Consider the following 12,386-nt stretch of genomic DNA (forward strand, 5'->3'; position numbering starts at 1 on the left):
GCCATAGACTATATGAACTGGAAATAAAAATAAATTTCATGAATGATTGACTTCTTAATATACTAAATATATTCCAACGGAAAAAAGCGCGTCAATATTGAGTATTCTACCCTCGAACAATGAAGAGGTGGTACTCAGTGGCCAAAGTTGGAAAATACCGGGTCCAGGACATTCTCAAAGCCGTAATTACCACGTTCCACGTAACCAACAAAAACGATAGAAGACTAGTAGAATTCGAATTGGCCTCTCTGGCCAAAAAAGAATGGTCTCCACCAGGTAATAATTCGGTGAGAAGGGTAGAAGCAGGACTACAATCCAAACCTATTTTGAAGCAAATTTATCATCATCGTCAACGGCGCAACAACCGGTATCCGCTCTAGGCCTGCCTTGATAAGGAACTCCAGACATCCCGGTTTTGCGCCGAGGTCCACCAATTCGATATCCCTAAAAGCTGTCTGGCGTCCATCGCCATCGCTCCATCTTAGGCAGGGTCTGCCCCGTCTTGTTTTTCTACCATAAATATTGCCCTTATAGACTTTCCGAGCTGGATCATCCTCATCCATACGGATTAAGTGATCCACCCACCGTAACCTATTGAGCCGGATTTTATCCACAACCGGACGGTCATGGTATCGCTCATAGATTTCGTCATTGTGTAGGCTACGGAATCGTCCATCCTCATGTAGGTGGCCAAAAATTCTTCGGAGAATTCTTCTCTCGAACGTGGCGAAGAGTTCGCAATTTTTCTTGCAGTTTGTACGTCTCGGGTGGTTCTTCCCATGATGTCGATATCGTCAGCATAGGCCAGTAGTTGGGTGGACTTAAAGAGGATCGTGCCTCTTGCATTTACCTCAGCATCACGGATCACTTTCTCGAGGGCCAGGTTAAAGAAGACGTCTTGTCCTTGTCGTAGACCGCTGTTGATGTCGAATGGTCTTGAGAGTGATCCTGCTGCTTTTATCTGGCCTCGCACATTGGTCAGGGTCAGCCTAGTCAGTCTTATTAATTTCGTCGGGATACCGAATTCTCTCATGGCCGTGTACAGTTTTACCCTGGCCCTCTTTGTCTCGGCAGGGTGAACATCGAGGTGTATAAGGCTCCATTCTGCTGACTTGTTGGTAAAACTTCCGCGCCTGGTGCGGTTGCTCACTGTACTTTTCTAGTTCATAGACTTGTTGGTTCTCCCAGGCTTCCTTTTTCCGTCTGTGAAGTCGCTTCTTCGCTCGACGGAATTCGTGATAAGTCTCTGCGCGAGCCCGCGTTCTTTGAGAATGCAACATTACTCGGTAGGCGGCATTCTTCCGTTCCATTGCTAGCTTACATTCATCGTCAAACCAGCCGTTCCGACTCCTTTTGCGGCCGGGGCCAAGTATGTTTGTGGCCGTATCAATGATAATGTTCTTCAGGTGGTTATGAAGATCATTTGTTGATGCTTTATCTCCAGGTCCTCTGTTGACTGCGGTTATTGCGACATCCATTTCCCTCTTATAGGTGTCGCGGAGGGTTGTGTTGTGGATGGCTTCAGTGTTAACTCTTACCTGATTGTCAGAGAGGATTCTGGGTGGTGTTGTTATTCGAGCTCGGAACACCATACCAACGAGATTGTGATCCAAGTCTATATTGGCCCCCCGAATGTTCTGACATTCATCAAGGCTGAGATGTGGCAGCGTTCAATCAACACGTTGTTAATTTGGTTGAAAGTGGTCCCGTCTGGAGAGACCCACGTATGTTTGTGGACCGCTTTCCGGGCAAACCAACAACCATTTCGTGACCCTGCTAATTGAATAATCCGCAGTCCGTTATTATTTGTATTTTCGTGTAAGCTATGGGAGCCAACGTATCGCCTGAATACGGGCTCCTTCCCTACTTGGCTGTTAAAATCCCCAAGTATGATTTTGATATCATATCTGGGAGAGCCTTCGAGGGTTCATTCTACTGCCTCGTAGAAGATATCCTTCTCCGACTCTGCAGTCTCCTCTGTAGGGGCGTTCAACATTTAGGTTTCACGCCTTTTTATCCCAACAAACAAGTGCTCCTAAGATTCAATTTTCCTTTCCCACCTTGTAGAGTATAGTTTCCCCATCCTTTCCTAATTATATACCACGAAAGCGGAGCCGTTCTGGTGAGTGTGTTGCGTTTTGTTTCAAAAGGGTAAGGTATAAACCTTACTAGGGAAACCTCTCAGATGTCGGTGGAGATATATCCAGGCCCTGTAGAGTGTCTTGCCCTGACCTTCGTTTTGTATGGTGTTTTGAGACTTCTCTTCGTCTCGTAAGGGAGCGTCTGGGATGTGGGCATTCTCATCCCGTTCACTGGTTCCATACAAAGAAGAGTATATTCTCGCGTAATGACCAGCTGGAAATAAAAAATGACAATGCGAAAAGGATTGAAAAATGTCTCCCCAAAGAAAGCTTCTGACTAAAATTAAATTTCGATGCCACTGTGGCGGCAAATCGGAGCAAGAACCATCGACTTGACTTGTGGCGACTCGGGGTGGCTGGAGGTGCTGTTTACCACGGCCGAAAAAGTCTGCTACAGGTACGCGCGCCCCGTGGTCGCGGAAGTGGCTAGAGATACACATCGAGAGGTCAAAAATCTCGAGTCGATGGGACGATACTGCCGGACCCGGTCTCCAAGCTTACGGCAACTGAAAGTACTTTACGTTCAGGACGTATATCTCGATGGCAGTCACGGTCGAGCTTCCCGAAAAAGGCGTTCTGTTAGTCACACGCCGGGACCACTGTGAATTCGGAGCTCATGCGACTTAATGTACCACAGGAATCAGTTTCAATACTACAAAAAGCTAGGCTCTCTGGGTGCCACGGCTACCAGAAGCGCAGTACCACGTCGTCTTATAATTTTTGACCCTCTGAGCGGTCGTTGTTTTCTGGTCGACACGGGCGCGGAGGTATTGGTTCCCCCCGTACTCCGTCCAAACACGCTAATCCCGTAAAACTTGCGACTGGCTGCCGCGAACCCCTCTCCCATCAGCACTTACGGCTAAAGGCTGGTGAATGTGAGTCTCGGATTGCGTCGAACGTTTTCGTGGCGATTCATTTTGCCGGCATTAGGACTCCCATTTTAGGCACATACTTCCGGTGTCACTATCGACTGTTGGTGGACCTTCGAAACAAAGCCATAATAAACCGTGCAACGTCTTTAAAGTCGTCAGGAAAAAAATCCACCTACACAAAAGCAGGTGAAACGATATGATCACCCCTGACGGAATTCAACCAGACCCAGACAAGGTTGAAGAGACCAAAAACTTTCTCTTGCCAACGACGGTGAAGGATCTGCGAAGGTTATTGGGCATGTTGCCCAAGGCCAATCATCACCAAACGATTCTCTTCGCTTGCCTGTCTGGGCCCAAAATGAAAGACTCCCGCGAGGGTGCATGGTCTACTGAGGACGTCTAGGTATTTGAAACTGTCAAACAACAGCTTGTTGATGGGGATCCGTGCGGGGGGGAAGCCATGAGGAATTTAGGTACAATACCTGTAGCTGACAATATCATGAGAACTACAACCACCCGCTCGTAGTTCTGCTTGTTCTCCACGTATTTTCGTTCAATGTTGCTACTATGGAGAATAGCAATATCAATAATATACGCGGAGCGACCCGTCTTGTCAACTAACAGTATTTCAGGTTTGTTTTGTGGAATTTGCCGGTCCCAATACATGCTGTAAGCAGAACTATCAAGTACTGATTGCAGTTCCTACTGGTAAACCGGGCACGTTCCCGTGATCCGCACATGCTTGTATGCAAGGTTTAGATGGATCACCTTACATACATCATTATGCCTGGTGGTGTGTTGCACTGGTGCCATAGCAGTGCAACCAGAAATGGGAACCACACATTCTGCACTGGTTATTCTCCACCCGCTCTTTGATGATGAGCTTTTTATAAGCTCGGATGAAGAAGTCTGTCTCGCTTGGTTGTGGAGGTCACCAACGCTATGTCCAGCATGCGGCTCGTGATGCCCTTTGCGGATGGGAGTATCGTGCGAAGGCAGCGGAAGAAAACAAGCGAGCTTAAACTGGAAAATAAGAAAAAATAACTGCTGGACTGTGCGCATGGATCAATCGATGCTTCGTCTGGCTCAGATATTCGTGAGGCACGGCGTTTGTGGTTCCCACCCTCACTTCGCATACTCAGACTGTGAAAATAGAGGATGACCCTTGTGTTATCGGTAGTTTCGAAGCGCTATAATTCTATAGATCATAAACAATAAATCCAACCTCAAAGAAACAGTGTTAAAAATGAAAAAAATTGAAATAGAATTAAATAAACTTGAAAATGATAAAGAAAAGAAACTGAAATAAAGACAAAAACGCATCAAATCTATTGCTGGAATTGAGAAGACAACCCCGATGATCATAACTAGCATGAGAGAAGCTTTCGAAGAAAGCTGTCCACTTAAGATGCCAAAGAATGGTAAAACACCATGGTGGAACTCGAATTTGGCAAAACAGAGGAGAACGACAAGGATGCTCCTCAATCGTGCTATGAAGTGTGATTCAGGCGCGAGCTGGAATCGCTATAAAGAGGCACAGAAGCCTCTAAAGAAGAGCACAAGATCGGCTAAACGATCATCATGGAGACGCCTTTACGAAGAGACTAACTCTCTTGAGGCAACCTCAAAGCCGAAGCAGATTCTGGTCAAAGAACGTAGCCAGAAACTGGGTTATTTACGTTTACAGAACGGGAGGCACACAGAAAGCGATGAAGAAACGGCAAACCATTTACTTGAAGTGCACTTCCCAGGCAACATCCAAAATCTAATCTCGGGGCCAACATGTACATACAGCCCTCAACCGAGTGACTGGAATCTGGCATGCAAAGTAGTATCACTGGAACGAGTAAAATGGACATTTAACTCCTGTCATAGATACAAGTCTGCAGGTCTGGATCATTCCTGCGCTACTAATTGAGGGAATGGATGGGCATGGATGGGTCTACACATTCGGAATGTGTATCGTGCATGCCTAGCACACGCTTATATTTCAATTAACTTGCGTGATGTGAAGGTGATATTTATTCCCAAACCAGGGAAACCTACCTACAGAGACGCAAAAAGCATCCGACCGATCAGTCTAACGTTCTTTCTACTGATAGGACTAGAAAAACTAGTAGATCGGTTCATAAGGGATACACACAATCTTAAGTGGTCACTTCACTATAGGCAACATACCTACCAGAGAGGCAAATCCATGGAGACTGCAATCCATGGACTCACGGCAAAAATTGAAAAGGCGTTGTCCGAAAAAGAATACGCCTTAGGCGCATTCGTGGACATCGAAGGTGCCTTCAATTATACCTCATTCGCGGCAATTTGTGATGCAGCAAGACAGCACCCTCCACATGCTAGAGTGGAGAAAAATCCACTTATTATTCGGCCAGAAGTCTATTGAGGCAGGATATTATAGGGGTTGCCCACAGGATGAGGTTCTCTATGGATAGCTTCCTCCTCCTAGTAATGGATAGCCTTTTGTGGCTCCTGAAAGACAAAAGAATCTTCGCGCAAGCATTAGCGGGCGATCTAGCCGTAATAATTACCGGCAAGTTTGCAGACACAGTATGTGACCGCTTGAATGCAACCCTGCATAAAATCCACAGTTGATGCCTCCGCAATGGACTCACGGTGAACTCTAGGAAGACGGGACTAGTTATGTTTGCTATGAACGTGAGGTGGGGCAGCGATACACTACCCACCTTAGCAGGGGCGGAAATCCAGCTAGCACAAACAGTCAAATATTTAGGAGTACATTTCGACTCCAAGTTATCGCACCATATCCAGGAACAATATCAGAAATTCAGCAGATTGCTCTGATGCTATAGGAATGCGATTTGTAAGACCTGGAGACTTTCACCAAAACGGTGCATCGTCTGGTGGCCTAGACTGAACTTTGCTAACAACAGGAAGCTGGTGATGCACATTTAGAGGCTCGGTTATCTTAGTATGGACAGTACTACGTCGACAGCGACACTTGAAGCTATCCTAAATCTACCCCCATTCACTTGAAGGTGAAACGGAAAGCAGCCAATGACGCAGATAGACTTGATACCGTTGAAACGTAGAAAGGTGGCCAATCATCTGGTCATGTGTCTATCTGGAAATTCCTTGAAAAACATCCGGTAGCTCTGATGCCAGCCGATCATATGGTTTCCAGATTCGACTTTGAAAAAATATACACTGTCGTAATCACCGAAAGAGAAGAATGGTCGACAAATAGCCATGAGTCTCTTCAGATTACAAACTTAATAATCTTCACCGACGGGTCAGTTATGAAATACGGATCGAGCGCAGGGGTGTTGTCGGGGAATCCAATTGTGGAACTGGTCCGACTCCTCGGAAAAATGACGACCATATTCCAGGCGAATATGTATGCCATTTCATTGGCAGCTGAAGAATGTCTGCGACAAAAATGGAGGGGTCGCACCATTCGAACATGTTCTGAGAGTCGGATAGCATTGTCAGCACTAAACAGCAGCGACATATCACGCCAGTTGGTGTGGAGTTGTCATCAGGTACTGCTGAAACTTGGCCGGCTGAACGAAAGATTCCGCATGTGAGTGCCGAGGCACTCAAAGATCGCTGAAAGACTGGCTCGCCGAGGGTCTGAATCCACAATGGTGGGCCCAGAACCAGTTTTTGGTATCGGCCTATCCACTGTCAAGTCTACCCTGAAGGAGAAATTTGAACTCTTGCTGGCAGGCAAAAAGAACCGGGGTCACCAGAGCGCATTTTTGTTGTCCCTTATGCAGTGGGACATAAGTGCTCAGAGCTGCGGCTCCCCCGAACTATATATAATCAAGGAAAAAATTGGATGAAAAACGTTGGGGATGAGAACCAAGTTTTTCGAGTTTCAAATGGAAGCATGGTTGCGTATCCTTTTGACACTCGGGTTGGCAAAATTTTATTCAATTTTTTTTTCCAAATTAGTCAATCTCCTGTCCGTCAAACCTGAACGTTTATCCGATATTTGGGGATGTTGTTTTCAATTAGAAAAATCATTTCAGAATATTTTACAATAATTGATATTGGATAGAATCTCATCTTCGTAATTTTATTCCTTTTTTTCTGATCTCGGTTTTTTAATTTCTTTTTGTTTAATACAAAATAAAGAAAATACATTTTCTTAGTCAACAAAAGCCAGAACAAGAAAAACTTTTTCAAAAAGATTTCAAATAAAATCCGAGAAAATGATGCATACTCATGAGGTTTTTCAACTTATCTTTTACAACCCCCAAGAAAACATCTATGTTGTGATATTTTTCTGTCAACTTTCATTGGTTTTTCAATTTCACATGGAAATCACATTTCAACGTACGGAAATTTGTTACAATTTTTTATATATACATATATATATATTCCAGTTTTAAACTTTTTCCTCGAAAACAACTAAGAAAATCCATTGAATGTTAAATATAGTCACAAGAAGTACTAAATTCGATAGAGGAAAATGTGCTAAATGAATCTCACTGCGAAGATATGAGGCGAAATCAGCTATACTCATAACATAGAGAAGATTTTTCCATTTTCCTTCACTTGAATTTCCCACTTTGTGAGTCCAGATTGCCGTTTTGATCGTGGGAGCTTGTGTATTTGTTTGGCTCCATTAAAAATTAAATGTACGATTTTGTTGGATGTATGGGTGAAAGATACGAGTATCTTAACTCACAGGAAATTTGATGAATTCCTGAGTGAAAGGATGAAGCAGAAATAGATTGAATTACGGTTATAATAGCTTGTGTTCTAGCTATTTCAAAGTTTCGATGCAGAGGAGACTGACATCTAAATGCATTCCAGGAATGTGCATATGTTTAACAATTTAGATACTTTGAGCTTCGAGACTCTCTAATCTTCCATTTAATTCTGAATCACCCCAAGTAGGAACTAGCCTAAAGGATTTTTTTTGTATCTATTTGGGTCCCTTTTGGTTGTATGCAACAAGAGTGAACTTGAAAGAACGGGCTTTAAGCCTAAAGGATCTTTAGATTCAATCCAAAGATGCAAGTTGACATGAAGATTTCCCAAAATTCAAACCGCACTTTTCCAACTGGGAATGTTTATGTTTCCAAATTGCCACTGTTAACGTCCAAACATACCAAATACCCACACATACAAGCCTATATATTTCGAAAAAAAATCGTTTTCCCCAAGATCAAAAAATTTTCATTTTGATCGCGACTATAATTCCATTGCGCTTTGAATTTTCAAAATTTTTGGATTCAGTTGAGAAGCGATCGTGGTGTGTTCGGTTGGTGATCTACGACCAACTCGTGATAGCTTTGCTGGTGGTGTTGACTTCCAACTCTTCTAAGGATTCGTTCCGGGCCCGGAAATTAAATCGTCCGTTCCTAATATCTTATACTCGCGTATTCGCTAAGGAATTTTTTTTTAAATAAAAATATCCAAAAATGAGTTCAGTTGTAAGTATCTTATTATAATTGTCCAAAAAATTGGCGTCCGTTCTTTATCTGTTCGAACTGAAAGTGTGTATTAACAATGTGTCCTGCTGTTGTACAAGTGATCGTGGTTGCTTTGGAAAGCAGAACGTCCGTTGAAAGGATGCGGATATGCTGGACAATTGAATGATGTGCTGGAAATGCTTTATTGTTGCAAATTGTGACTTTTGGATGTGACTTTGAATTTGGTGATCTATCAAGTGCTTTCATTCATTAACTACTGAACATACATCGATGGGTAAAAACTTGGGATCCATTGGAGAAAAACACTCTGCCTCCTTCCAAGGATTATATATCTCTCATCCCCTATCTCGACCACTTAAATTTATGCCTAACTTCGGAATGCCATCATTAGCATGGAAATCATCATTAGACTAACAAAAATTTATTGAAGTTTTACAAATGCGGACACAACCAACACAATCATTAAAGATACCTCAAAATATCTCATTTTTGAGATAATCTGAAGCTTATCCCTGAAGAAACAGGTCACTTAACTTATTTTTTTGGTTTTGAGAGAATTGAGAAAATTGACAGTAGACATTCAATAAAATTATATCTAACAGCATAAAATATAGTCAAAGATATAAGATATAAGACACTTTTCGTCCTTATTACAATTACTAACCTTCACTACTCATGGACTAAGAAAAGAAATCGAAAAAAAATAAAAAAAAATACAAGCAAAAGATATATACCTAATAATATCTGAATATATACATATAATTCTAGATTATCTTTTTCTCTCCAACCATAAAGTGGTATTTAAATAAAACAGTGGGCGTAAATGCTTTGAAGAAGATTAAAATTTTCGGGAGCAGATATGTCACAAATCTCCCCATTTATTTTATGAGACAGTGACTAGATATTTACTATGAACAAAAAATAGATACTAAATGCTAAAATAATATAATTTTACCCAGTATTTTAATATAAAATGCGATATAGCTGTATTTTATAGATAGAAATTGAAAGAGATACTTTCGAGTTCAACAAAAGTGCAGGCAAAGTAATTCATACAATGTGCTACTATATACAAGGGGTGAAAGCGCTAAGTATCTGCAAACCAACTACTGCTATCAGCTTAAGATACACCAAAACGTAATCAGAGGAGGCCAGCAATGCAAGAGTATTTGAGCCTTTAGAGACAAATACGTCTCGAGAAACTCAAAAATTCTATCTCATCATGGATAACAGTGTACCGATAATGGTATAAGGCTAGCCAAACTTCAGGGAAAAACTAGAAACACTAGTGGATTCGGCAACTCTATTGAACTGCGCTGTCTTTCTAGGTCGACCTACAAGTCGGCCAGCCAGGGGTAGTGGGTTCCACTGAATAGCGTAACCCACAATCGGTGTTCAATCTTTCCCTACCGTAATTGAAATTTTCAGATACCTCAATATCGTATTGAGGTCGATCAGTTCATTCTTTCCAACGAATTTGTTGTTTTCTGACATACGCAATCAAACCAATAAAGACAGGTCCCAAATGTTACTCACCATAGAGGGTAGGTTAGGGGTAGGGTTTTCCTCATCATTTCGCATCAAGTGACCCGCTAATTCCAACCCGTTAAGCCTAATTTCACAGCTGGCTACCGAGTTACGATCGGTATTAAATTTCTCTTTGTTAGATATGCATCGATACCATCTACTCTCACATAAGAGACCAATCATTTCTTGAAGGATTTTCCTCCCTAATGCGATTAATTTTGTATGCCATGACCCAAGTTTTAGAAGGATGCAAGCTCATAGTCTTGAACAATGACACTTTGATTCCACAGCGGCTGACAGACAGAGAGATAGAGAATGAGAGAGAAAAAGAACCATCGTCCTTGCCTAATGTCGGACCTATACACTGCAACTTCCGCCTTCTAGTCAACACATCCGCAGATGTCAACTGAATCATTTCAAAAGTGGCCTATTTTAGGTATTTTTCTGGTCTCTTCTAGCAACTTGGACCGACTTAATTTCACCAATGCGACAACGTACTCGTTTGTTCGCAGACAATGCTCATAGACAACACAGAATTAGAAGTGTTTATTGTCGACATCCAGAAAAGAAGTCACTGACTTTAAGACGATTCATATCAAGCTCAAATTTTTCAACTTATGGCTAGTGAACTGCCACGCAAGGAATATATCGTATATACGACGATTGTACAGTATCCCTGAAGGAACTTCTGATTTACTGCCTTCAAATGACATGAAACTAGTCCCAAAGAATGTTAATGGGGAAGCCGGGCGAAATGAGGTTCATCGAGAAGGAACTGGAAGGCAGAGGTTCTATGAAACCAAGGCAACGTCTTATTAATTTCCGACGGTTAGCTCTAGATGCCGATCGCCGCCTTCTACAATTGGTTTTGACACCATCCTGGAAAATTTCTACATCAAACCTGGCCAGATGCACTAACACCATCACATCAATGGGAACTAATACCAATGATGATGTACAGAACGCAACTGAGATCCTGAGCCACCCACCGGAATTTATATTTCTTGTCCCACAAAACCTCAAGGCTTACCTAGGCAGTTCCATCTCCTGTGTACAGTCTTCTAACAATTAGTCATATGGCCTACAAAATTTTAGAATGTCATCTAACTTTAGCAACTTCAGCGTTTCTTCGGACAATGGATAATGCGAAACACTATCTTGGAGTATGCCTAGAGCACTGCCCTCCTCACGGAATATGTAGATATTCTTCGCAGATTTACCCAGTTTCTCTAAGTGGTAATTTAGCCTACAGTGGCCTTTAGGTACACCAATTTCAAACCTAAGGCTTTTTTGGCTAGGTTTAAACCACCAAGCAAAAGATTTGGTTTGTATGCTCCTATTATGTTAGTAACCTGGATTCTTCAATTTCCAGTAAGCTCGCCCTTGTCCTTCATTCATCCTGAGTGTTATGGTCGTAAAACTTTTCTCAATTCCGCGTACGGAACTAGCCCATAAAACGAGGTTTCTGCCTCTGCCTCCTTTGATAGTTCATTGACTATTTTATTGCTCTCTATTCCAATATGGCCCAGAATCCAAAGTATACAGAAGTTATAGTGTTGCTCAAACCAGTTGAATAACCTGAAAAATGCATTGTCATACCAGTTTAATTTGAGTGGCTTGATGACCGCATATTGCCACTTTCTTTAGTTCCTTTGGAAGGTGAAGTAAACTTACCCATTGGCTTGAATATAATATGATATTTTTCTCATGGATACGAAGCTCCACACCTACTTCCCCTTTTTTTTTTTTTTTGTGCGTACACGGAGGTGGAAAATCTTAGAAAGACACGTCCGCCGCCCGAACGTCGGAACTACAGCGGGCGCGTGTGGGATTCACACCCACTAAAAACCACCCCTCGTCTCTCCAGCCCCAGCCCCGCGGGGCCACCATTGAGGTATTACTTCGCGGGGTAGGTTTGCTCTTAGGCACTCATCCTTCTCCTATTTGCAGCTTTCCTCCTTCTTTGTTCCTTCAGCAACTCCTCCTGCATTTGGATGATTGCGGAGCCAACCTCAAGCCACTTCTCCTCGGACTCCAGCATCTCAGTAACCAAGCTCTCCGGGGTCCCGCTCCTGCCCAGCACCTGGTTTAAGCTCCTTCTCTCCATCGCAAATCGTGGGCAGTGAAACATCACATGCTCTGGATCCTCCGGTATGCCATCGCATCTGGGACAGTTCGGAAAATCATCCAACCCAAAGCGGTGCAGATACTGCCTGTAGCAACCACCGTGTCCCGTGAGGAACTGGGTAATGTGGTAGTTGGTCTCCCCATGTTTTCGCTCAAGCCACACCCTAATGTTGGGAATGAGCCTGTGCGTCCACCGACCTTTCGCAGACTCGTCCCATCTGCGTTGCCAGAGATCAAGCGACTCTGACCTTGCCGCATTTCTACGCTGTGCATGCCCCTCCATATGTCTTGCATTGTAC

General features: G+C 43.0%; 1 protein-coding gene across 2 annotated transcripts in view; it reads left to right on the forward strand.

Annotated features, from left to right (window-relative positions):
* The first annotated feature begins 8,202 nt into the window (after positions 1 to 8,202).
* Positions 8,203 to 12,386, forward strand: part of LOC119649727 (troponin C) — a 46,536-nt gene continuing 42,352 nt past the window's right edge. Inside the window, exon 1 of one of the 2 annotated variants that reach the window (XM_038052008.1) lies at positions 8,203 to 8,433. In XM_038052008.1, coding sequence (XP_037907936.1) covers positions 8,422 to 8,433 — 12 coding nt within the window. In that variant the 5' untranslated portion in view covers positions 8,203 to 8,421. The remainder of the gene's footprint in view (positions 8,434 to 12,386) is intronic. The other variant, XM_038052009.1, reaches the window with a different exon arrangement.

Source organism: Hermetia illucens, chromosome 2, assembly GCF_905115235.1.
Source record: "Hermetia illucens chromosome 2, iHerIll2.2.curated.20191125, whole genome shotgun sequence".
Classification (NCBI taxonomy): Eukaryota; Metazoa; Arthropoda; class Insecta; order Diptera; family Stratiomyidae; genus Hermetia; species Hermetia illucens.